Source organism: Felis catus, chromosome B1 (genome assembly GCF_018350175.1).
Source record: "Felis catus isolate Fca126 chromosome B1, F.catus_Fca126_mat1.0, whole genome shotgun sequence".
NCBI lineage: Eukaryota > Metazoa > Chordata > Mammalia > Carnivora > Felidae > Felis > Felis catus.
This window is the reverse complement of record NC_058371.1, coordinates 77,156,224-77,183,346: the sequence shown is the minus strand read 5'-3', so window position 1 is coordinate 77,183,346 and position 27,123 is coordinate 77,156,224. Positions and strand designations below refer to the sequence as shown.

At 40.3% G+C, this 27,123-nt stretch overlaps 1 protein-coding gene across 13 annotated transcripts in view; it reads left to right on the top strand.

The window, feature by feature from the left end:
* The window catches only part of DCLK2 (doublecortin like kinase 2), a 162,863-nt gene that overhangs the window by 105,344 nt on the left and 30,396 nt on the right, over positions 1–27,123 (top strand). For 8 of the 13 annotated variants that reach the window (XM_019828866.3, XM_011281624.4, XM_011281626.4 and 5 more), the window contains 4 exons: positions 3,842–3,936; positions 22,320–22,395; positions 23,232–23,340; positions 25,356–25,413. In XM_019828866.3, the coding sequence (XP_019684425.1) occupies positions 3,842–3,936; positions 22,320–22,395; positions 23,232–23,340; positions 25,356–25,413 (338 nt within the window). Of the gene's footprint in view, positions 1–3,841; positions 3,937–21,094; positions 22,218–22,319; positions 22,396–23,231; positions 23,341–25,355; positions 25,414–27,123 lie in introns of those variants that run through there. The other 5 variants (XM_011281625.4, XM_011281627.4, XR_002155982.3 and 2 more) reach the window with 3 other exon arrangements.

Sequence of the window (27,123 nt, the reverse complement as noted above, 5' to 3'; positions counted from 1 at the left end):
GAGAGATTAAACTTAAAAGTATGTTCAGCACAGGGCACCTGGGTGGCTCAGTCATTTAAGTGTCCAACTTTGGCTCAGGTCATGATCTCAAAACTTGTGGGTTCAAGCCCTGTGTCAGGCTCTGTGCTGACAGCTCAGAGCCTGGAGCCTGCTTCCGATTCTGTCTCTCCCTCTCTCTCTGTCCCTCCCCTGCTCATGCTCACTTGCTCTCTCTCTCTCAAAAATAAATATTAAAAAAAAAAAAAAACTATGTTCAGCACATACTGCAGTTACAGAAACCTGACAGTTTTATGTTATTAAAAGCCAAGTACCCATAAGTACAACTCACTTTTATAGACCTCTTTAGCTGTGGTATACTTGTTAACATTTAGAAAATTCCATGGGACTAAGTGGAGTTTCAAACAGAGCTAGTAACTTTGTAGACCTAATATTGTACTTTTTCTGTGTTGGGACAGAAGTGAAGTCTTCTGGTTGACTGAATTCTTCAAGAAAACTCTATCAGAATAGTTAAATAGTGTGTAATAAACAGAAATTCATCCAGATAACATAATTCAGTAAATATTACCATAATTTGGGGCGCCTGGGTGGCGCAGTCGGCTAAGCGCCCGACTTCAGCCAGGTCACGATCTCGCGGTCCGTGAGTTCGAGCCCCGCGTCAGGCTCTGAGCTCATGGGTCGGACCCTGGAGCCTGTTTCCGATTCTGTGTCTCCCTCTCTCTCTGCCCCTCCCCCGTTCATGCTCTGTCTCTCTCTGTCCCAAAAATAAATAAACGTTGAAAAAAAAAATTAAAAAAAAAATATTACCATAATTTGAGTCCTAAAAATTCTCACTTTAGTTTTCTTGCTTGTAAATCTTTCAGAGTCTACCAAGATAGAAAGTATTCAAAACAAACAAAAAAGCTTCAAGTTTGTTTCTTACCTTACAGTTGAGGGGAAGGGCACATGATAAATAGCCTTATGTTGGGAAAGAGAGTCTGGGGTAGTGAAGGAGTAGGAGGAGGAGGACAAATGTGCTGTTGGCTTGCTGCCTGCCTACTAGTTGGTGGCAGCAGTGTGAGGGGCGTGGCTACAACCTGGGACTGTCTTGGGTCCCACTTACCGTCCCTAAGACTCTGGAGAAATGTGCAAATAAACGAAGTTAAGGACTTCTCATTAGGGAACACTTTTTAGGACCTTTCAAATGCTCTGGGAAACTTAGAGACCCACATATGACTTAGTATGTCTTTAGAATGAGATTATTTGGCTGGGGGGTGGGGGTGGGGGGCGCAGATATAGACATGTAGTTACTGACACCAGTAAAATCCTGGCAGTGAGTTTTATTAAGAAACTATGTTTAGGCAGGAGGTGGTGTGTTTTTAGGGAGATTGTTTGCTGTCAAGATTACATTTGCAGGAATTGATTTTTCTCTTTCAGTCCCTTTTCTGTCACTGTTCCAAGGTAGCCTTTGTTACCAGTGTGGTGTCTGAATATCTGTGAAGCTAATAGCACTCATTGAGTAGGGATTGGTGACCTGACAGGTTGCTGTATGGAATGAAGAAAAAAAGGAATAAAATTCAGTCTCAGCTCACAGCAAGTTGACTCATTCATTGCTCATAATAATCTCTACTTTATGTGAATTCCTGCCACCTATTCCCTTTATTTAAAGACAATTTTTAAAACAAACAACATTGAAATTTAACTTGAGAAATAACTAGGACTGTTGAATATTCTTAAAAGTTTCTAATTGCACAGTTCCTCGTGTTGTACTTGCACTCTAAAGGTGCACATGTATTAAGAAATTATAGATAACTGATAGTTATTTATGCATGAGGGGTTTTGAATTAGAAAAAGTTTGGCCAGTTAAAAGTGACTAGAAAATTTTTTCATCCATACCCAATTTTTAAAAAGGAGCAATGCAGGGGCGCCTGGGTGGCTCAGTCGGTTAAGCGTCCAATTTCAGCTCAGGTCATGATCTCACAGTCTGTGAGTTCAAGCCCCACATCGGGCCCTGTGCTGACAGCTCGGAGCCTGGAGTGTGCTTCGGATTCTATGTCTGCCTCTCTTGCTGCCCCTCCCCCACTCATGCTCTGTCTCTCTCACTCTCAAAAATGAATAAATGTTAAAAAAATTTTTTTGTAAAAATAAAAATGAGCAGTGCAGCAAACAAGCATGACTTCATAGAGCTAGATGTCCTGGTTTACAGATAACACATCCCATTACAAACACTTGTTGATCCAGGACTTTTGCCCCTACTCGAGGATGGGTGCTCACTTTTTTGAGTCACCTATTTAGGACTTTTATCTCTACATTTTGCTTTTTATACTCATTAGCTTCATTTAAAATAATAGTTGTTTGCTTCCTCATATTTAAAAAATGAAGAAGAAGAAAAGAAAAAGATGGACTTTGTTTTTCTTTCCATAGAGATAAATGGTAGTTTTTATCTTTAGGCAAAGCTTTGAAGGTTAATGATAAAAGAAGTTACACACACTTCTTAGAAAAATAATTACACCAGTCCTAGACATTTACTACCAACTTTGTGAAATTACAGCAGAAATGGATCCAGTTGATACAATTAGGAATAAGCATGAGCCATGCTGAAATGTTTGACCAGCATTCTGTAGTATAAAATCCGCAAATTTATCTCCCCCTCTAGACAGCAGTGGTTAGGAGCGTGTGGGTGACTCAGTAGGTTAAGAGTCCGACTCTTGATTTTGGCTCAGGTCATGATCCCAGGGTGGTGGAATCAAACCCTGTGTCAGGCTCGGCAGAGTGGAGCCTGTCTAAATTCTCTCTCCCTCTGCCCCTCCCCTGCTCATGCTCTCTCACTCTCAAAAATAAATAAATAAACATTTTAAAAAGAAAAGAAAATAGCAGTGGTCATACTTTTCCTAGGTGTGCTCTAAATTGAGCTTTCAGCAATTTCAACAATAAGTGTATGGAAGTTTGGAGGGGTTCTATAAAAAATCATCAAGATTGGGGCGCCTGGGTGGCGCAGTCGGTTAAGCGTCCGACTTCAGCCAGGTCACGATTTCGTGGTCCGTGAGTTCGAGCCCCGCGTCGGGCTATGGGCTGATGGCTCGGAGCCTGGAGCCTGTTTCCGATTCTGTGTCTCCCTCTCTCTCTGCCCCTCCCCCGTTCATGCTCTGTCTCTCTCTGTCCCAAAAATAAATAAACGTTGAAAAAAATAAATAAATAAAAAAAATAAAAAATCATCAAGATTTACTAAATAATGGGAGAAATTAAACTGTGAAGACAAGAAAATGGAAGGAATTTAGAAATGACTAGTTTAGAAAAAATAAAGTTGAAGAGTGCCTTTTATGGCCTTCAAACAAATGAGCAGATGTTAAAAATGACCAGTAACTTTCCCTTTCTATTAAAAATATACTTAGAAAATGTGTTTGGATTATTATTATGGAATTGGTTTGGAGAGCCGTAAGAACTTCTTGGTTACTCAGGTTGGTATATACCAAGAGAGTGGATATTGGAAGTTAGAGAGCAACCTTCATAGTAAAGCATTACAAATATACCGGCCACTTCATTTCTCTACCCTTGCTAGCGGGTAGGGTGTATGGACAAGTTCTCATTCACATCTCTAATTCCATAATGTTTTATATATTTGTTTATGTCACTTTTGGAGAACTATTACTGAAAACAATTTTAGTTTCACTCCTTATTTGTCTGATACTTTGTAATGCAATAAGACACATTACTTTTGCTTTTTGCTGATTTGCCATCTGCTTGGAGCTTTAAATGAATCAAAGCTTCACTGGAGCTATGTTGTGCATGTGCTTAGTGTTTTTGCACACAGTTGGGTTGTTTTGGGTTTTAATGACCTCTGTCTCCTCTGTTGTCTTATGGTCAGTTAATGGAACTCCCAGCAGCCAGCTGTCTACTCCTAAGTCAACGAAATCCTCCAGCTCTTCCCCAACTAGCCCAGGAAGTTTCAGAGGATTAAAGGTATGAAATAGGATACATGGCATGTTTGTGTGGTTTTGTTGTTTTGAGATGCATAGTTTGGTAGTTTAATGTGTTCAAGGGCTCGGGTGTAATAACAAATCAAAAAGGAAAGAGTTTAGGATTTGGAGCCCGGAAGATCAGGGTTTGAATCCTTTGTTTTTCATCTTGTAATCTGGGTCATCTCACTTAACCCTTCTGAGCTCAAGTATTTCCATCACTAGAAAGGGACTAATAAGGTTGTGGTTAGGGTTGAATATATTGTGGTAAAGTATAATAAATGGTAGTTTTCCCGTTATTATCAACATGGTTTGCAATGGGTAAGCCTTGGAGAACACTGTAATTCTTCTAACAATCTCATTTTGAATCATGAATTTAATATTGCTAGCTAACCTAATTGGACTTTGCAAAAGTCTAAAATAGAACGAAATACTAGCATGGTACTTATATACATATGTAGTAACATAAAAAGATATGTTCAGGGGCGCCTGGGTGGCGCAGTCGGTTAAGCGTCCGACTTCAGCCAGGTCACGATCTCGCGGTCCGTGAGTTCGAGCCCCGCGTCGGGCTCTGGGCTGATGGCTCAGAGCCTGGAGCCTGTTTCCGACTCAGTGTCTCCCTCTCTCTCTGCCCCTCCCCCGTTCATGCTCTGTCTCTCTCTGTCCCAAAAATAAATAAACGTTGAAAAAAAAAATTAAAAAAAAAAAAAAGATACGTTCATTTTGATGAGAAGTTAGAAACAAATCTTGGGTTTTGACTGTGAGGTCCTAAAAATATAAATAGTAACTTAACATGATCAGCAGTTGGATTAATAGACGTTTTGTCTAATAGAGAGGGAGAAGAATGATGAATGAAACCGTATTTGCAAAATTTCAACAACATTGATTTCCCTTAGTGGTTTTCAATCATTTAAATTTATAAGAGAAAATTTGCCTGGTAAAATAGCAGTAAATAACTTGGGTTGAAGATTGAAAGTTTCCTTTTTCCTTTTGTAGAAACAATCAAATTATCTGCATTAAGAATACTGAAGTATACCTAGTGCCCTGTATGTATGCGTACGTGAACTTAATTCTCTTGGTGCTTTGGTGACATTGGGAAGATCTTCATTAGGAATACATTCTCCAAAGATGGTTTTGCCTAAACACTTCAAATATTGTCTGAGTGGTTTTCTTTACTTTTAAGGATGTTGAAAACATCTTTTTCATTAGTAAAATGAATTGTAAGCACCCACCACCCCTGGGTGAGAACCTGCTGAGCCTTCAGGGCAGTGAGGATCATGGGCCCCCTACTTCTCAAAGGGTTCATTCTCCACCTGATGCTAACTAAGGTTTGTCTGTCCTTTCCTGAGAATGTGTGAACACCCAAAGTGACCCTGCGTGATTCTTGTGTAAGTCACAGAGATCAAAAAGAGAAATTCCTTCTGGAAAAGGACAACTTGTCTGTTTTTGTGCCTGCTTGCCTATGTGCGTTGGCAGAAATTGGACCAAGGCTGGCAGTAAGTTTGGGATCAGCGAGTACATAGCTGTCACCTGCCTCCAAGTGGTGGAAGCTCCTTCTCTTTATCAGAAGAACCAGGCATTTTCTGAGGTGCTAAACTGGCTGAGGTCAGCTTATAATATGATTTCAGTGGAATTCTTAACTGAATAATTGAGAAAGTGATATAAACTAAAAATCACTAATCAGCTAAGTATTTTCAACTCCCCCCCCATTTATTGTCCCCCAAATAGATAGGAGGTGCACTGTTTTTAATTTGAGTAACTTTCAAGAGAATTAAAGTAAAAATAATCAAAGTTCTTTCACTTCTTTTCTAATTCCACGTATTTTGTCATGTGTTAGAATAAAAGCAGGTGGCTCCTAGTGCTGGTAACTGTTAGCCTTAGGGCAGAGCCCACACAAGCTTCCAGTGAGTCATGTGAAGGCTGTCATGTCCTCCCCCAGACCATGGCTCTGGGCAGAGCCTCTGGCAGGTACCTGATTCTCTGCTTCCCCGGAGTTTCATTCATTTCCCTTTTTCTGTTATCTGTTGGTAACCTTTGCTCCCGTCTTTCTTTTTGGCTCATCTTCAGCTGTGAGCCTAAGGTTGTTGCTTTTCATTGGTGCCACTTATGCTCAGAGTACACACCCACCCTACACACTTGCACACAAAGTCACACAAGATCACTCGTACTTCTGAAGTGGAGGTTTGTGGAATTTTAAAAACATAGTTGTTTTTCTGCTGAGACATGAAAGTTGCTCTCATCTCTCTGAATGTATCAGAAATGGTATAGCAACCCCAGCACCTAGCACAGAGCTCCCTGCTCAGGATTACTTACTGGTACCTAAAGAGGTAAAGAAGATAAGAGAAATATTGGTTACTGCCAAGATGGAAAATGAGATTATCTGTAAGATAAAGCGTAGTGGTCTTTCTGTTATTGCTGGGAGCCTCTGCCTTGTGTGAAAGGAGGTCCCCGTCCTTGGATTGCCCATGAGATTTACCTGGGGACCTGCACTCCAGTGAACACAGCCAGAAGGAAAGCAGCAGGCACAAAGCAGTTTATTAAGGTGGAGGCACACTCTCAAGTGGGAGAGCGCAGGCATGTTCTGTGAGGTGGAACCAGCCCCTAGGTTGCTTAGGGATTGGATATTATTGGGTCTTTCTGGGCGGGGAAGAGCTGGCGTGTACAGTGGGGTGATCTCTAGTGGAGGCTGCTTCCAATCATTTGGGGATTCCTCCTACAAGTTGAGAGGGGAGAGTTTTTGACCCGATAAGGTTTGTATCTGGATGGTCATAGCAGTCTTTCTTGTGGAGGGGGGCAGTACCCGCAATGCAGATCCATTTAATGAGTCTAGAGGTTACCCTGGAGCAGAAGCAGAAGAGAGCCCATGCTCGGTACCTGTGGCTCTTGAACGGTCAGCCCCAAGGTCTTGGAAGTCACAAGGTCAGGATGTTGTGTCCCAGGCTTTTGATGTGTGACCTGTTTATCACCATCCTTGCCTTCAGGTCAAGGACTTTGGACTCTGTGTCCTGGCCTTCCTTCCACTGTTCAGATCTGGCTTTTATGTAACATTTTCATGATCCCACCCCCATCCCTCCCAAACCAACTTTGTTTTGCACTACACTTGAGGCCTGTGGGCTTCACTCACAGCTTTGAGACCTCCCCTGTGTTTTCTTTCTATCTGTTAAATAAGGACATTTCATTTTAAATGCCCTCTAAAATGCTAGGATTATAGTTCTTTTAAGTTGGCAAGAAACCCACCTAGGAAGCTGGGGAGTCTTTCTCTTCTCACTTTAAAGCTGATACAGAATTACCAAATTTTACCTTAAATGTTAGCAGCTAAAGGAGTGTCTGCCACACTGATCAGCTTTTAGACCACAATGCCAAACTGCCGCCTGGGTCATTCCTTGTGGAAACCTTCCGTCATGACTGTCCCCAGCGATCTATGGTACTGGATATTGTCATAGGGATGAAGACCTGCCTTTGAAATACTGCAGCTTAGTCATGGTACTTACTGTACGAAATACACTGATTTTAATGTCTGTAAGCGCTAGTCAGCATCTGTCCACGTTTGCATTATTTTCTCTATTCAGTGACATTACAAATGGAGAATTACAGATAATTGCCATGTGTTAGTGCTCTGCTTTTTTCTTCCTCTTCATTTACAAAGGCTTATTAAGATCAATTAAGAGGGATTGTCTGACAATGGAGGACTGTTTTTCATAGGCAGGAACTATTTATCCTGGTTAGGGGCTTTAATGGCTTTGGGGATAGATAATCTTTTTCCAGAGAATCAGAATTGACAAAAACAAGCAAACCACACCAGGACAGCATGTGCGGGAGCTGTCACTCCTCTCTCTCTATCTGCCAGGACGAAGCTTTTGCCAGAATTTTTTTTTTTTTAATCTGAGTTTTGCTAAATTGGGAATTAAGCAGAGTCAAGTCTAGATAAGCAGAATTTGATATTCTCTTAGAACCTCCCCATCTTTATGCAGTTTCTGAGAATCATTTTAGTGTTTTGGTGGGGACTTTGGATGAACCGGAAATGAAAATAGAGTCATATTGTGATGTTTAATCTCTGACCACAGAGTGTCCCTGGCTGTTTTTTGTTTGCTCATTGAAAAAGAGAAGAGAAGTACAGAAGCAACCCACCTCTCCACAAAAAACTATTCACAGTTTCCCTGTAATACTCTTTGAGGAAGACATTTCTGCTCCATTCATGTGCATTTATAAAAGATCATGCTCTTTGAAGGGCTGGACCAAAGCCAAGAGAGGAAGCAAAGCTTTCTCCAAATTGTGAATTTTTTTTTTCAGGATGGAAGTGTAAGAAATAGGGTGGCAACCAAGCAATTGAGGTCCTTTTAAACCTAAAACTGAAAGATGTTAGGGTAACTGAGAACTAGTTGTACTTCGATTATCCTTTTTTGGTATTGCTAGTTCCCTGAAACTTACAGTGTGAAAACAAAATAATCTTAGATCTGTAGTTTCATCTTCATTTTATAGATGGGGAAACTGAGATTCAGAGATGTGAAGTAACATGCTCAGGGTCTCAATGGCCCCTTGGGATCTCTGATCCTTTCAGGGTCTCTGTCTCTAACCTCTGACTTTCCCTCCATTACTGGAGGAATCTCCTGAATGACTGCAGCCCAGGCATCTCAGGAGGAAGTTGGTATGATTATTATGGAAAAGATATGCACAGGTCTTTTAGGAGGGGTTAGTGCTGGGGATGGCTTTCTTACTGAGTATCTGGGTTTAGATATGCATAAATGCTCTGAATAAAAATGGGTTGAGATATCAGAAAAGGAATGGGGGTGGGGGAGAGGTAGATGAAGGGAGGTAGAAAGATAGAGAAGTACCTAGCACTTCTACCTGACCCCATGAAGCTTTAGTAAAATGATAAAGTTCACAAGAGGTTAGGGTTATTGGTTTTCTTTGAAAGCCAGAAATCGAGCTGAGTATTGTCAAGATTGACATAGGCTGGAACAAGATAGTGTAGTCCAAGCCCAGCAAACACATGGGTACCTGGATATGAGATAATGTTACATGGTGGTCCTGTCATGGAAGCCACATTGCGAGGATAGTAGTGTAAATGCAGTTTGAAAACAGAGCCCATGCTTATCACCATTACTAGCCTCTAAGGACGCAGTGAGAAAGCAAGGCCAGTGTATTAAACAGATGACTAGAAACAACGTGGTTAGACCAAAAAGTCATAAAATGAGTTGCTAGGGCTACTTAGGAGGTCTCTATTAGACCATTTCCCCAAAACCTAGTCTGTAGGTAACAGAACTTGGTTTTCCTTTTGTATAGATTTAGGGAAACTGGCTTTCCTAGGACAAGACCACTGGTGGTGGTGGTCACCTGGGAAGGAGGTAGTTCTGCAGGCCAGAACCAAGCTGCCTTCATGACACATCAGGCTTTATCTTGACCCCAGGCTACCTACTACAGTCAGACACTTGGGCAAGCCCAAAGGCCTTTTTAGTAAGGCCAATTCATGCCAGGTTGTACTAGGCTTTTGTTCTTCTTTAGTCCTCCTTAATAATTAAAATTTTCTGTGTTTCAGTTTGAACCAGTTAAGCTAAAGGGAACCAAGACAAATCTCTTGCCCACTCAGGCCAGAGGATTAAGGCAGGTGCGGCAACCCATAGTATGTAGTTACATAGAAGGACAGTATCAAAGAATGAAGCCCAGAGCTCATTTGTGCTTAGATGCCTCCATTTGGAGAAGGACATAAGATAGTATAGAGGTTAAGGCATGGCTCTGAAACTAGAGTTTCTGGGTTTGATCTTGGCTTGGCCACTCACTAGCTGTATGATCTCCAGTAAATCATATCACCCTTATCTGTGAGGAAAGGATTAATAGGACCTAGAGCACAGGGTTGACATTAATTAAATATAGGGAAAACGCTTAGAATAGTTTTGCTGTTCTTTCTTATTGTAAGTCTTGGGATTTCCAGGTTCAGTGTTCATGTGAAGGAATTTTTACCTACAAAGAAAAAATTTAACAAGCAGTAGTATGTAAGAAGGGAAGAAGTGAGAAGTCAGACTTCAGATTGTATTACCTCCTCGGCTTTTCTCTCTTAAGAATTGCCTTCCTGACTCTATCCTTCATCTCTGTTTTCCTGTCCTCTTTATATAGTCTGACTCCATTAGTACTCTGTGAGGCAACTTAGTAACAAGCTATCTCAAAATTTAGCAGCTTAAAATAGCGATAAAAAATTATTGTCTCTGAGTGCCCGGATGGCATAACTGGTTAAGTAAGTGTCCAACTTTGGTTCAGGTCATGATCTCGCAGTTTGTGGGTTCGAGCCCCATGTTGGGCTCTGTGCTGACAGCTCAGAGCCTAGAGCGTGCTTTGGATTCTGTGTCTCCCTCTCTCTCTGTCCTTCCCCCCACTCACCCTCTGTGTCTCTCTCTCTTTCTCTCTCTCCAAAATAAACATTAAAAAAATTAAAATTATCATCTTGCATAGTTCCTGTGGGTCAGGAATCCAGGAACAGTTTAACTAGGTGGCTCTGGCTTAACATCTTTGATGAGCTTGTAGTCAAGGTGTGCACCAGAGCTAGTTACCTGAAGACCCTGCTGGGAATGGAGGACCTCCTTCCAAGGTGACCCACTCATGTGGTGGCAGGTTGGTGCTGGCTGTTGGCAGGATGCCTCAGTTCCTCGCCATGTGGACCTCTCCATAAGTTGGCTTGAGTATCCTCAGAACATGGCAGCTGGGTTTCTTCAAAGCATATGATCCAAAAGAGAATGCCATGCAGAAGCCCTCCTGTCTGTAACCTAGTCTTGGAAGTCGGATGCCAGCATTTCCATACGAGCTTAGTAGTCACGTGTCAGCTCAGTTCTGCATGGGAAGGGTCTGTATTAGGGCATGAAAATCAGGAGGTGAGGCTCAGGGGAACCATTTTGGAGGCCACGCCTATTCTCTCTGCTTTCATCTCTTTATCAGCCACCCAAAATTTCTTTCTTAGGCTTCCCCTGTTCCCTCTATAGGTTCTGTCCATTCTCCTTTTTGAGGGCCACAAAAGTCTCTCTCAGTATCAGTGTTGCTCCTTTTCTCTTCTCCCAGTCTTTTGTTCCTACTGATCACTCCCTGCCCATTCTTTTATCTCCCCTTCAAATTCTAGAATCCCACCACCACTGATGTTTTCTTCTTAATCCTCATCTTCCTCTTGTCCTCAGCCCATGATCTCCTGTTTCCTCTGCCCAAGCTCCTCAGAGTCCCTTCGATCTAGCTGATAACTTTCCCTGTGGGAATATTTTCTGTGCTTAAATCACAGCATTTTCTTTGGGACAGATAGGCAATAAAGAGTACTAAATGTGTCATCAGCTGCCAGATGGATGAAGAAAGCATTTCCCTGGAATTTCATTCATCACCCATGTCCCAGTTTAGGATTTTCAAGGCTGTAGTAACTTAAGGCTTCAGAGTCAGGGGCACATCTGTGGACACTGAGGGATAAAATGTCTCACATTTTGATGCTGAAGTGTATGCCCAGAGGCTGTCTACTGTGAGTATTCTTGTTGGTTGAAAGAAGAAAGGGGAAAAAAAAAAAAAAGTACATTTGGAACACTATCCAACATCTTGAGATTATAAACCGTCTGATGTGCTGATATTTTATCTGATGATGTCTCCTGGGTCTGCTGGTGGTGAAAGATTTTCCAGATTTGTGAAGTGTGATGAAAGGGCTGGTAGTATCTCATACTGATTGGCAGAGCTAAAATGCAACTCTCTGACCTCCTGAACTTCAAAACTTCTTTTCGAAGCTGTGAAATGTAAATCCACAGTAGCTGCTGACCTTAGACGTTTTTGCTTTTCCCTGGAGCTTTGGTTTTTTCTCTGGTATTTAAAGCTAGTTAATAATCTTCAGTACTGAGAGACTGACTACTTTTATACTTTTTATTACCCCGAAATGCTGGGTGGTGACTTCATCTCTGAATGTAATTGATTTTGTAGACAGAAACAAAAACAGAAGAGGGACTAAGCAGTTTTGAAGACTTCAGTGGCCTAACAAAATAAATCATCATTAAGAATCTCAGACTGTTTCAGGACGGCGATTTGCACATTGTGGTTGCTCAGTAAATAGAGGCATTTGGTGGGTAAATCGCTCAACTGGGCTGAAGCCCACCTTTGTGGGGCTGGAGGGAGAGTTTGCCAAGCAAATCAGTGTATAAATAGGATCAATTTTAAGAATTTTATTTGAATATAAGCAACTCCTGTGTTAATCTTAAATGCTCCCTTATTCATGAAAGTGAGCCATTAGAAACTCTTCTTGGTAGTATATTAAAGATAATTGGATGGAATTAAGACTTAGACGTTGTAGCATTTAAATTGGTCTGTGCTGGTGACTGACTGTGGTAACTTCCATAGTTTGAGCTGAAGAGTCAGGCACCTCTCCTAGCACCCTGGCATCCTAGAAATTGGTGAGACCTCACAGTGAAAGCATACAGACATTTTTAGCAGGTAGGCATGGTTTACCACATGTCTGTTGCTTAAAAATCCAGTAAGCAACAATTGGCATGAAAGGCTCACTCGTAAGGATATGCAGAGAATCTATGCCGGTTTTGGTGGACCATGTGGTCGACTGAGATAGCAGGGATACTCAAAGGAACAGACAGCCCCTTTCAGAGACTGTTGAATTGTACATGTACAGGCTGTGTGTTCTCTGTAGCCGGAAAATTCACTATTTACCACTATTAACCAATCACAAATATCAAGCACCACTAATTTTGCCAAATGAAAACAAGTCTAAGGTATGGCTACAGATAAGAATACATTTTGTATATTACTAGCCTTTAGGTATTGATTCACATTAATTGTTTTCATATCTCATTACTAATAATGAAGTATTACAGAGTGAATTATCACAAATCCAGTATAAAAGTGATAAAGATTTCTTGTTTTTATTGTAATTCTTAAAATCCAAATGTAATTAACATGGTGTTACATTAGTTCCAGGCATACAATATGATGAGTCAATAATTCTATTACATTAATCAATGTTCATCACAGTAAGTCTACTCTTAATCCCCTTTACCTGTTTCACCCATTCCCCCACCAACCTCCCCTTTGGTAATCACCAGTTCTCTTTATTTGAGAGTCTGGGGTTTTTTTTGTCTCTTTCTTTCTCCATTTGTTTTGTTTCTTAAATTCCATTTATGAGTGAAATCATATGGTACGTCTTTCTCTGACTTATCTCACTTAGCATTATACCCTCTAGATCCATCCATATTGTTGCAAGTGGCAATATTTCATTCTATGACCGAGTAATATTCCATTGTGTATATATATACACTACATGTTCTTTATCCATTCACTTATCATAGATACTTGGGTTAATTTCATATCTTGGCTGTTGTTAATAATGCTGCAGTAAACATAAGGATGTGTATATCTTTTTGACTTAGTGTTTTCATTTTCTTTTTTTTTAATTTTTTTTTCAACGTTTATTTATTTTTGGGACAGAGAGAGACAGAGCATAAACAGGGGAGGGGCAGAGAGAGAGGGAGACACAGAATCGGAAACAGGCTCCAGGCTCCGAGCCATCAGCCCAGAGCCCGACGCGGGGCTCAAACTCATGGACTGCGAGATCGTGACCTGGCTGAAGTCGGACGCTTAACCGACTGTGCCACCCAGGCGCCCCAGTGTTTTCATTTTCTTTGGGTATATACCCACTAGTGGAATTAATGGGTCATGGAGTAATTCTGTTGTTGTTGTTGTTGTTGTTATTATTATTATTAGAGACAGTGGGAGAGAGGGGCAGAGGGAGAGAGAGGGAATATTAAGCAGGTTGTATGCTCAGTGTGGAGCCTGATGCAGGGCTTGATCCCACAATCATGAGATCACAACCTCAGCTGAAATCAAAAGTTGGGTGGTCAACTGACTAAGCCACCTAAGTTCCCCTATTTTTAATTTTTTGAGGAATATCTATGTTTTTCACAGTGTCTGCACCAGCTTGTGTTTCTACCAACAGTGAATGAGGGGTCCTTTTTCTCCACATCCTCACCAACACTTGTTTCTTGTGTTTTTTATTTTAGCCATTCTGATAGGTGTGTGGTGATACCTCACTGCAGTTTTGATTTGCATTTCCCTGATGATTAGTGACATTGAACATCTTTTCTTGTGTCTGTTGGCCATCTGTATATCTTCTTTGGAAGATTTATGTTATTAAATGCATTTTTAATTTAGCATTTATTGTAATTCATACTGGCTTTCTTTTTTAATGGAATTGATGTTTTTAAAATATTAAATCCACAAAAATGATAATGGAAGTAAATCTATTTACAAGTAGTACCTAATATAATGACTTAAAAAATCTTCAATACATTTCAGAGGTTATCTTTTTTAAAGAAAAAAAATTTTTCTAAAGTTCTCTTTATATGAGGAAAGGCTGTGAATTGGCACATTATTTGAATAAATTACAAGGATGTGACTATAGTTCTGTAATCTGAAAGCACATTCTAAATATACCACAATGAATATTTTAATGAGTGGGTCTTATACTGGGTGGCATCCCTATATTAATTTAATAGCCTTAGAGGACTTTGTGTTCTCAGAGGAGGGGACAGTGTGAGAATAGCCAAATAGCTCCTGGGCTCTGGAGTCAGATCTGGGTCTAGATTCTGACTCTGCATTTGCTGTGGCATTTGGGCAAGTTATATAACCTCTCTGAGTTTTGGTTTCTTCACATATCAATGGAGATTATAATATCTAATTCATAACATATAAAGTACTCATTTTAGGACTTGCCACAAAGTAGGCATTCAATAAACTGTAATAAGTGTCTTCTTTCCTTTTCTTACAAAGAGAAAGTTGTTCTTTGGCAGTAGATAACTTGCAATGGTTAGGTTTTTGGATGAGTGACAGAGAGAACTTAAGGTGGCTGAAGAATTAAAGTTGCTGCCAGAACCTTCCTGCAAAGAGGTTCTCAAACTTGGCCACACATTAGATCATCTGTGGAGCTCAAAAAAATACATTTACCCACACTGTACCGCAGGGATTCTTTACTCTGGGTTGCAACCCAGCAATAGAAGATGTCGGATCATCCCAGGTGATCCTAATGTACAGCCAAGGCCAGAGAAACACTGCTTTACAGCAACAGACAGACCCTGAGGGTTATTCTGTTCTAGAGTATGAAAGTGTAAGAATTAGATTCCTAAGAAGGTTCTTGTGGACAAAGAGTTTATTGCTGGCCAAATTTGGCCCATAGCCTGATTTTCTAAATTCAGTTTTACTGGAACACAGCCACACACTCCATTTACATGTGGTCTGGGGCTGCTTTCATTCTACAATAGAAGAGCTGAGTAATTGTGATAGAGACCATACCACAAAGCCTAAAATATTACTCTGTAGCCTTTATTTTTAAAAGTTTGTTTGTTTATTGTTTATTTATTTTATTTATTTATTTATTTTGTTTGTTTATTTTTGAGAGAGAGAGAGAGAATATGCACAAGCAGGGAAGGGCAAGGAGAGAGAAAGGCAGAGAATTCCAAGCAGGCTCCATGCTGTCAGTGCTGAGCCAGACATGGTGGGGCTCGACATGAGGCTTGAACCTGTGAATCTTGAGATCATGACCTGAGCTAAAGCTAAGAGCTGGACACTCAACCAACTGAGCTACCCAGGCACCCCTACTCTCTAGCCTTTTGTAGAAAATATTTCTGACCCCTGCAGTAGGCCAATTAAAAATTGAATCAGGGTGCCATTTCCCAAGATGCATCAAGAAAGTCGACTCATTATACAATATCTCCTAGATTCTGCTCAAGCATTATACTCGAAACTCAATATGCTATAATCCATTGATATAGTCATTTCTACTTTTTTTGAGAATTGCCCATTTTTGAATAAAGCTTCACATTTTTAGTGTAGTACCTAACATTTCTCTTTAAATTTTAAGTTATGTGGAAGTTGTAACAATCTACTTACCAAAGAAATTTAACATAGGCCACTCTGACTTGATTTCTTACCTAAATGTAGAAAGCTGAAATGTTACTCATTTAGCATTTACTCAGTCAGCCATGAATGCCTTTTTTTAATGGTGCTAGCAGTTGAGAACACCTTAGACTTTTTCTGCTCTATTTTCAAGTCTTTTCAAGTTTTTAAAAAATTTTTTAAAAAATCTTTATGTTTGAGAGAGAGAGAGAGAGAGAAACAGAGTGCAAGTTGGGAAGTAATGCAGAGAGAGGGAGACAGAATGCGAAGCAGGCTCCAGGCTCTGAGCTGTCGGCACAGAGCCCGACATGGGGCTCAAACATACGAATTATGAGATCATGACCTGAGCCGAAGTCGGATGTTTAACCAACTGAGCCACTCAGGTACCCCAAGTCTTTTAAAGTTTTCAGCAGAACTGAACAAAATAGAAATAGACTCATAAGTACAGAAAACAAACTGGTGGTTGCCAGAAGGGAAGGGAATTGGGAGATGGTGAGATAGGTGAAGGAGATTAAGAGGTAAAGTATAAGCTAGGAAATATAGTCAATAATATTGTAATAACTCTGTATAATAACAGATAGTAACTGTACTTATCGTATTGAGCATTTTATAATGTATATAAATGTCAGATCACTATGTTGTACACATAAAGCTAATGTAATGTTGCACATCAACTATACTTCAGTTAAAAGAAAGAAAATAAATATATATCTCTTTCAAGTGGTTAACCTAGTGCTGTTCAGTAGAACATTCTGAGATGATGAGAGATGATGGGAAATGTCTGTATCTGCATTGTCCAATACAGTAGTCACCAGACATGTGTGGCTGTTAGGCACCTGAAATATGGCTAGTGCAACTGAGGAACTGAATTTTCTTAAAATAAAAAGATAAGATAGAATAGAATAAAAAATAAATAAAATAAAATAAAATAAAATAAAATAAAATAAAATAAAAATGTTCTTAGCAGAAGCAGGTTCTTATGTGTTTCCTTTCCTTGGTTACTCATAAAAATGGACCTGCTGCTGCCAGATGGGGCCGTGGAGCCTGGTCACATAATGTTCTCAGCAACATCTACATGGTCTTTTACATCCCCTTCCCTCCTTGACCAATCAGGGCCTCATTAGGAAACATGCCCCCCCTGACTCCCCACCCCTAAATATAATCACATCTTTTTGAACCAGTTAGTAATTATAGAAGATAATCTTGAAAGAGCCCAGATGCTGCCATCCATTTAGGCTTTATTGAGGAGGATCTCGCTAACATGAAGCATGTAGGCACTTCCTTTGTGCTGTCTCAGCATCATAGTTGCTGATGGAAGCATAAATGCTCATTAGCATTTTAAGAGATTTTAATAAAAATTGTTAGTTTGACAATAGGAATGGGACAGGTTTAATCAAGAACGCCAAATTTTAATCTCTCTGGTGCTAATTCAATCCTTGCTTCAATAAGAGAATTAAATCTTAAGAGGGACAGGGAAATACATAAATTGTGCCTGGGAAACTGTGAATTTTGTAGTCCTAGCTTCATCCCCTGCATTTTCATTGCTCTTTGTCTGCATGCCTCTCAGGGCACTGGGAATGCTTTGCTTTATGCTGCACAATAGACACTTCACATTTGCCAGGGATCTGTCCAGGGATCTTGGTGAATACCCAGCTTTTCTTGTACCCTTGGAGCACCAAGCTTCATTGCTGGGGGGTCAAGTGAACTTAATCACTAGCTGTGTGATTCAAGCATTACAAGTCCAGATTCATGCCTTAGTAAAATGGCTGCCTCTCACAGGTGTTCAGAGTCCTTTGTAATCATCAGAACCTTAGCAACCATTTCTTGGAATGAAGAGGTTTCCCAGAAAGGTTTTAAGCATGTACATGTGTCTCCTTATAAGATTGTAAATCTCTGGGCGGTAATGATCGTGTCCCTTCATCTTTATATTCTCTAACAATTCAGCCTAGATTATTGCTGAGGGAGGAAAGGAAAGCTGTTGCTGTGTCAAATCATGTCCCTGTCTATTCAGCTGTGCTGTAATAAAATGACTCCCCTTTGTGTTTTCATTTTCCAAGCTTTATTTTCAAATAAAGGAGCATTATTTGGATAGGTAATTAGATATGTCACTCCTGTTAACTCTACAGAGGTTTTTGGTTTTGTTTTGGTAATTGCTTGAGGTTTAGCACTTAAAAAAATTTCAGTTTGAGAGTTTTGAAAAATGCCCTTCTTGCCATCAGTATTTGCTAAGAAGTCTACACTTCCTGGTGATTTAGTGAAACCTTTGTCAGGTACTCCTGAAAGTATCATTTCATTGGGCCCCCCCTCACCACGGGCCACTTCCCCTGCTCAGGCTTCAGCCTAGGTCCTGCTCTCTTCAGTTACTAGGGAACCAGTTCCCACACCTGCTCTGTCTCCTGGTCTCTTTCCTTGTTCTTTGCTGCCTCTGAATCCCAACATAAACCGTGTTTGCAATTGCTGGACTGTTACTGAATTCCTGGGACTCAGAATAGGTCAGTGTTGGGAGGCTAATCAAAACAAACACTGGGAAAGTTACAGTGGTTCACAGGAACTCAATTAGTAAACACTCTGAGGAGTCACTCATCCATGTGAAAATGTATATGGAGGTAAAAATGCCTGCATTTTAGTCCCTTCCAAGAGTTCCCTCTTAGAGAAGCCTTGAGTTGGAACACATCAGCTTTCAGTGAACCAAAATGTACTCAAATTAGCTCAAGGAAGGGGCTTGGTAGAAGAAAGCTATCTACTTCCAGGAGAGCTAAGCAAGCAGGCAGGTGTGGGGGAAGGCAGGCCTACATACTGCACACGTCCATAGGCTCAGAGTGTTTAGAGGAGAGATGGTTTCTGCTCAGCACCCAGGCCTGACTCAGCCAGCTGTGGCCTGAGGGTGTGGGGCTGCCCCATTCTGGGCTGTGAAATTTAGACATGCAGATAAGATGGTCACTGCCCCTGCTGTTTCCAGGTATTAACAGTCCCCCCTCCCCCATCACTGTAATCTAGGGGTGAGCAGTGATCAAAAGGGATCTTTCCAGGGCACATGGGTGTCTCAGTCAGACTCTTGATTTCAGTTCAGGTCACGATTTCATGGTTTGTGAGTTTGAGCCCCACATCAGGCTCTGCGCTGAAAGTGTGGAGCCTGCTTGGGATTCTCTCTCTGCCTCTCTCTCTCTCTGCCCCTCTCCCATTCATGCTGTCTTTGTCTCTCTCAAAATAAACTTCATTTAAAAATTTTTTTAGTGTTTATTTTTGAGAGAAAGGAAGACACAGAGTGCGAGCAGGGGAGGAGCAGAGAGAGAAGAAGACACAGAATCCGGAGCAGGACCAAGGTTCTGAACTGTCAGCACAGAGTCTGATGCAGTGCTCCAACTCACAGACCATGAAATCATGATCTGAGCCAAAGTCGGGCATTTAACTGACCGAGCCACCCAGGCACCCCAATAAATAAACTTTAAAAATAAAAAGGGATCTTTCCATTTATTTTTTGGGATATACTTTCTCCAAAATGACATTCTTCTTGTCTTTATTCCGTTAAGAATTTGGCTGATATGAATTTTTTAAAGTTTTTTTTTTAATGTTTATTCACTTTTGAGAGAGAGTGCGTGCGCAAGTGGGGGAGGGGTGGTAAGAGAGAGGGAGACACGGAATCCAAAGCTGAGCTGTCAGCACAGACCCTGACATGAGGCTTGAACTCACAAACCCTGAGATCATGACCTGAGCTGAAGTCAGATGCCTAACTGACTGAGCCACCCAGGCACCCCTGGCTAATATGAATTTAATTTGGATCTCTTATTCACTTGACCGACCGTTTTCAGTCTACGAAGGGTTAGATTAGAAGAGGAATGAATTATGTAGCAAAAGAGCTCTTGTAGCCATTGTACATTCAGTAGTTGGAAAACATTTCTCAGTCACTGGATTCTAGGCTCTATGCTAGGTATTTTAAGGAAAGGTATACTAATAACTAATAACGACTTATACATAATATACATCACATATATGTAATATAATAATGACTAATAATTTATTATTTTGTACTTACTATATTTTAAGGAAAGGTATACTAATAACTAATAATGACTTAATTACATGTCAGTGAGTTGACACGCTAAATATGTTTACATGTATGAGCTCATTTAAATTTACTTGCAAATCTTTGAGCTAGGAGCTGCTACTACCCCTATATTCAAAGTAGAAAATTAAGATTTAAGAAGTTTAAGCAACTTTAAAAAAAGATTCATTTAATGTATAAAATGCATGATAAAAAGTGGTGGGAAACAAATTGGATAGGTAGGTAGGGAGACAAATCATGGGATTATCCTATTGGTGTCATTCTGTTGGTCACAAAGACCCACTGAGGTTTTAGATCGATCATAGGGGTCATACCAGAACTACACTTGCAGAAGTTTCCTGGCAATCCTGTGTGGAATGTGGCTGAAACTGAAAGTAACTAAGGAGGCTTTTGATGAGGCTCCAGGAGAAGCCCGAGGAGGACCAGGACGGGCTTGGTAGCTGTGGAAACAGAACTGACTGAAGAACCTTGTAGTTTTCTTTTCGGCTTCCCTTTAAGCCGCCTCTCTGGGCTTTAGTTTTAAACAATCTACCTTTTAAACATTTTAACATAGAATACTGCTGATTCTGGAGTTGCTTTTCATTTCAGCAGGAAAAAAAAAACAAAAAAAACAAAACCAGGAGAAAACAAAAAGGCTAACATGTGAAAAACTTTGTCCTCCATTTACCTTGTGAGAAACAGAATGATTGAACTCCGAGGAGTCTGTGGATGGTGAAGTGTGAGCTGACTGTAGCGTTTTCAAGATAAAGGGTGGCCTGAAAGGGACCCTGCACGTACACACATTGCTACAGCTATTCTCCACGTCAGAGTGAAGGAGGCAGAACTTGTGAGAAGTATGGTTGCCACTCAGGGCAGGAGCTGACTGGTTGACTCTCAGAACTGCCTTCCCTTGGCCTTAGGTTTCCCAACAGGACATGCTGCTGCTGGTTTTACTGTCCACACAAGGTGTGGCTACATGGGATCTGAGAAAGCAGACCAATTTTTAATGCCTCTTATTCTTGAGACTCATATCTTATTCCAGAAGACCTTCTGGATGATCCTATTCGAAGCAATGTGTATAAATCAGTATTGGGCTTTCCTGGGTTTTGAACCAAACTCAGTCTCAGCAAGGTTCTTACTTCATCCAGAGGAAGGGAGTAGGCCCTGTGTCGTTTGTGTTTTTGATCAGCAAGTATTAAATCAGGATTGTGTGTACCAGGCCCTGTGCTGCATACGGGAGATGCAGTGATGAATAAGGCACAGCCATTATGGGACAGAGGTACCAGGACAGCTTGGGCATCGAGGCAAGCAGGTATGCACAGCAGTACAAAAGATGTCAAAGAGGCTTCTCAGTATCTGGTAAGTCCTTTGACCTTGGAAGCTCCTGAAAGGAATCATTAAAGAAAGAAAGACAAAGTTCAAAGAGCAAAATTTGAGTTTAAAACCTACGAGCCCTTAGGGATAAAGAAAAAAAGAAAAAAATTCCCTAAGCATACATAATAGTAAACATGGTATGAATAATACGAGTTTTTCTTTTTTTCTTTAAGTTTTATTTATTTTGAGAGACAGTTCTCATGAGCAGGGGAGGGGCAGAGAGAGAGGGAAAGAAAATCCCAAGCAGGCTCTGGCCTGTCGGCACAGAGCCTGACGCGGGGCTTGAGCCCACGAAGCTGCCCGATCATGGCCTGGGCCAATCAATATTCAAAAACCAGACGCTTAACCGACTGAGCCACCCAGGTGCCCCTAATATGGGTTTTTTAATTCTTCTAAGGATTACAGATATTTTTGTGACTGGGAACTGCAGCGTCACTGAGTTGGAATCTGTCTTTTAGTTTTATCTTTTATTTCCCCCTGGTTCCTAGTAGTAAAAGTTTTTAACATGCTTAGGAGGAATTCTTGCTGTCTTGGGGTCAGTAAAGAAGAGGGTTGAGCCAGGGCTACACTCTGGATCCTGAAGCCACAGGAGGATGTGGAAGGTGGTACAGTGCTGGGCATGGGGCTGGAGTTCAGAGAAGGGCTCCCCCTTAGAGCCCCCCCTGGGGTCGGCCACAGGGCGGTGGTGGGATCTGGGGACTCGGTGCCGACATTTCTTGGAATTACCTATATAGTTCCTTGTTCAGCGGTGGTTCCATGATAGTTTCCTTTACTTTATTCCCCTGAGGTCACAAGCAAAACAGTATCAAAGAGAATAACATACTGTCAAGTTTCCTGACATCCAGTCTGAATTGAAAATACTTTAAGGAAGAGATATGTTAATGGTTGTGTGTGTGTGTGTGTGTGTGTGTGTGTGTGTGTGTGTGTGGAAGAGATGAGAAAGAGATGCCTCCTCTCGTCTTGTATCATTATATTTTTGCACAATATAAGCATCTGCTATTCTTTAAAGATTTGCTAGCTGAATATTTGTAAATTTATCCTGATAAGTAATGGTCACTCTCTTCTTTCAGCAGATTTCTGCACACGGCAGATCTTCTTCGAATGTAAATGGTGGACCTGAACTTGGTCGTTGCATGAGTCCTGAAGGTAAGTCCTCAATCTGATGATTTCTTTTATACAGGAAGTTATCCATGTGAACTTGGTGGCCACCCAAAACCCACTTGATGCTAAATTATAATCTTCCTAAACAGGGATGTAATCATGTCACCAATTAGCCTATTGAGCTGTAGTGGGTGGGAGTCACTACAAGATATATAAAGTTTCCTTCTAATTAAGCTAACCCAATTTCAGATTTTACACTTGGGTTTACGTATTTTTTTCCTTAGTGGCAGTCTGCTCACAAGTCCTACACATAGACTTTCTCTCAATTAGGTAGCAAAAGTATGTTTCTTCATTGGTTATTTGCTATGTGCTGGGCACTGGGGATGCATTGTAAAAGTAGTCATTTTAACCACTTTGCCCTCCTGCCTCTCCCCCTTCCCCTTTTTGAGAAGACTTGGAGGCAGGAGTTAGCCTTCACAGGTATCCCAACTGGGTGGAATTTTCTTTACTAGAAAATCCTGAGGAGAAATCTTAAAAATTTATAAGATGAGATTAAATCCCCACCATTGTCCCCTTCCCCTTTCTTGAGTGTTAACAGAAAAGTTTACAAAGCTTAGGTTAAGCTTCCTTTTTACGTATTTCAGCTGATGTTTGGGGAATTTGTTAGGTTTATTGATTATGTTTGTTTCAGATTCCACAGCAAGGTTAAAAGCAAATTGGTGATTCAGGTGTTCTCCTCAGAAGATATGCTTAGAAATTTTCTAATGATTCATCATTGACTTAGAAATGAATGCATTGCAATTTATTATTGCCCAGATATGTAGGAATCTAGATAAAATGCTGATGTGTTTGCTAGACTTTGCATTTATCCTTTTGTGCAGGTGTGAATGGAAACAGGTGCTCTGAATCATCAACTCTTCTTGAGAAATACAAAATTGGGAAGGTTATTGGTGATGGGAATTTTGCAGTAGTCAAGGAGTGCATGGACAGGTGAGGATAATCATTTGTTCACCTACACATACATTTCTTCCTTAGAGTCTATTCTTACTGAATGTATGAATAAAATGCCTTCCTGGGAAATCTCTATTTCCCCCTTTCTGGAAAAGTCTGCTGTTAGGATCAGCTGCTTTTGTAAGCACACAGGCAGTTTGACCAGAAAAAATACAGGTATACATACAGAATATGAAGTTGCTTTGTATGCAGTTGAGGTGAGAGATTTATCATTTAAAAAATAAATGTATATAGCACTTACCTGTGTCAGGCACTGTTCTCAGTTAATACTGAGTTGTTAATACTAGTAGTCAATACTTAGTTGTTTATACTAGTAGTTCAGGATACATGAGCTCTGACTCTATTAAGATCAGAGTCAGCCAACTTTTGCCTATATTAAAATTATATTTTTGCTTATTCAGCTTCATTTTGTTTAAAGTCCTAAATTCTTAAATGGTAAGAAATCCATTCTTTTAAATTCCAGGCCTTTTTTAAACAATATAAAAACTGGAAAAGACTCAGATTAGAGTCTTTTTGTTTATAGACCAATGTCTGACCTGTTGTAAGTGGTAATTTTTATTATTTGTGGGGAATTTTCCAGAAAGTTGTAGGTACAGTTTTTCCATTTCGCCAGTCTCCAGTGAAGCTTCGGTGCCCCTTGTAGAGGACGCTTCCCTGCCCTCTATGTTGTTTGACTTAGCCCTTGTGCACAGCTTGTCTCCCAGATAACAAATTAAGCAGCTAAAATATGACCTCTGAAGACTCATTAGAAGTCTGAGTCCAGGGGCGCCTGGGTGGCGCAGTCGGTTAAGCGTCCGACTTCAGCCAGGTCACGATCTCACAGTCCGTGAGTTCGAGCCCCGCGTCAGGCTCTGGGCTAATGGCTCGGAGCCTGGAGCCTGTTTCCGATTCTGCGTCTCCCTCTCTCTCTGCCCCTCCCCCGTTCATGCTCTGTCTCTCTCTGTCCCAAAAATAAATTAAAAAACGTTGAAAAAAAAAAAAAAAAGAAGTCTGAGTCCAGGGCGCCTGGGTGGCTCAGCTGGGCAAGCCTCCGAGTCTTGATTTTAGCTGAGGTCATGATCTTGTTGTTTCTGAGTTTGAGCCCCACATTGGACTCTCGCTGACAGCGCGGAGCCTGCTTGGGTTTCTTTCTCTCCCTCTCTCTCTGCCCCTCCCCTGCACATGCTCTAGTGTGCATGCTCTCTCACTCTCAAATAAGTAAAATATATATTAAAAAAAAGAAATCTGAATCCGTGTTTGGTTTGTGTTATGGAGAAGTAATTTAAATGAATGTTATTCTTTTAAGGTCAGCTTCATCAGTATGTACTTTGACTATGTGGCAAAAACAGCTGGACTTGAGAGAACTAATATATTCCAAGAATACTGCTATATTCTTTGTTGAAGTGTTTTCCTATTCTACAGGAAATTTTTTGGCGTGTTCAGATTAAATTATGTTAAAGGTGATTAAAAGTGAAATAACAACATCAGCATTTGTATGTCCGAGTAAATGACCAATCTCTTTACTACCAGATATAAGCCTTGAAAGCTGTGGATAAAGTGACACCAGATGGAGTTTTGCTGAGAAATAGATATTGAAAGCCTAGGGCTTTTTAATCATTAATAGATTAATGTGTAAAGATATATTGATAATAGAAAGTTCTCAGTTACTTTGATTCATTTTTCTTAATTTTATTCTGCCTCCTAAGAAAACTATTTTGAAATTTTAGTATGGAAGAAGTTCCTTGTCCAACTCTAATGCAATGTAAGTATTTTTAATATGTGAGTTATTTAATAATAGTATAATTAATATTTATAAAAGAAGATTGACAGGGTGACTTTGGATTTTTCTTTTTTTTAGGGGGAGTACCTTTCTCCCTGACCCCACTCAACATTGTTCCTGATGTACAGAGGAGGAAGCCAGTCCTTCTTCCCTGAATTTGTACTGTAGAGAAAATCAAGAATGATTGTATCTTTGATTTGTATCTTTAAATTGCCTTTCTCTGTTTGTTTCATAGGTCCACTGGAAAGGAATTTGCCCTGAAGATTATAGACAAAGCCAAATGTTGTGGAAAGGTACAGTATACATAAATGTTGTATCAAAGAAACTGAGAAACCTTGGTGTGAGGTGTTTGCTGGAATTTATGTGGACATTGACAAGACCTTAACAGGAATAGGCCACTGATCAAAAATGGGGGAAGCACTATGAAGCTGGGGTTTTTTGTTTGTTTATTTTTTTGTCCTGTCATTGTTTCAAAAATTTAATCATAAAACAATAAATTGAGTTCATGTGGTCTTAGCTATCAAAAATGTAAGCTCTTTTCTTTGGGAGATGCCTATTTCCAAACCCAGCAATCCCCAGAAGATATATCAAGAACCGTGATGGGTCTAAGACTTTACCCTGCTTTCAAACTAACAAATTAGCCTGCTAGCTTTATGGATTCTAGCAGAAGACACCAGGTTGCTGGGTCAGTGACAGAAGACTTTATTCCTCATGGCACAAGAGGTGGCTTTGGTTCCCCGTAGCTCTCAAGTCCCACAAAAGTGATGCGGAAGGGCTGCGGCAGTCGCTGTGCACACAAGATGTTTCCATCACAGTTGAGGGTCCTCAAGCTTAATAAACCCCCAGTCTTATGAAGGGGCTCCTACCAAACCTGTCCAAATCTTGCCCCAGAGGAGAACTTTATTTTTATTACCATGGTCAGGAACCAAATCTGTCCTCTACCTCAGAGGGAGACCCTAACTCTACCCTTGGGAAGATAGTTTGTCACAAAAGCTGATGAAGATGTGTAGAAACACCATGAAGAATTGTCCTCCCCACCCCCCAACACCAGATGAACTTTTTTCTCCTGTCCCACTCTCAAGCTGGGCTGCGAAAGATCAAATGATGAAGTGCTGCTGGAGTATTGCTAAGTTAATTATGTTTGAAAAATATTCTATAACAGGGATGACAAAGACTTTTTTAGATTACTTTCTGGTAGCACAGCATTTAAGAGAGCAAGTCTCTCGAACTCAGTAACACATGTGGCTATCTGAAATGTGGCTAGTCTGAACTGAAATGTAGATGTAAAATACACAGTAGACTTTTGAAGACTTAAAAAAAGAATGTGGTACCTCATTAATGTCTTTTGTATTTGACTGCATGTTGAAACAATAATACTTTGGAAAAATTGGGTTACATAAGTTATTTTATCTGCTTCCTTTTACATTTCTTAATGGGGATATGAGAAAATTTAGATTTGTGTGTGTGGATCACATTATATTTCTGTTGAACAGTGTTGTTCTAGTGCCATATTGTATAAAGTTGAGTCTTGGTTCCATGCCTCTTTTTGTTCCGTTATCTTGGAAAAGTTACTTAATCCCTAAAATGTGGTTGTTAATAAAATCTAAGACACAAGGTCATCATGAGTATTAACTGAGTTAAGATACGGAAAAAATGTAGAGAAGTATCAGTATATAGGAATTTAACACATATTAACTGTTAACATTATTAATATGCCACAGGAATTCAGAATTTATAATTAGGAGAATTTGAAGTGATAGTAGTAATGTTATATTTATGAAACTCGTAAACTAGTCTTAATTGGATTTGTATAAAATTGTGAATTCTTAAAAAACTTAAAGTATTATTATTATGGTGAAGTTTCAGAAAGGCAAAAGGCACATTTGTCATATCTTTTTTTTTTTTTTTTTTGGCCACACTGTGACAGCTTATGAAGCTGAGGCTATCCGAAATGCCCCTCCCCCTTTTCTTTGAAGAATAAGGTTTTTTGTACAGTTAATTTT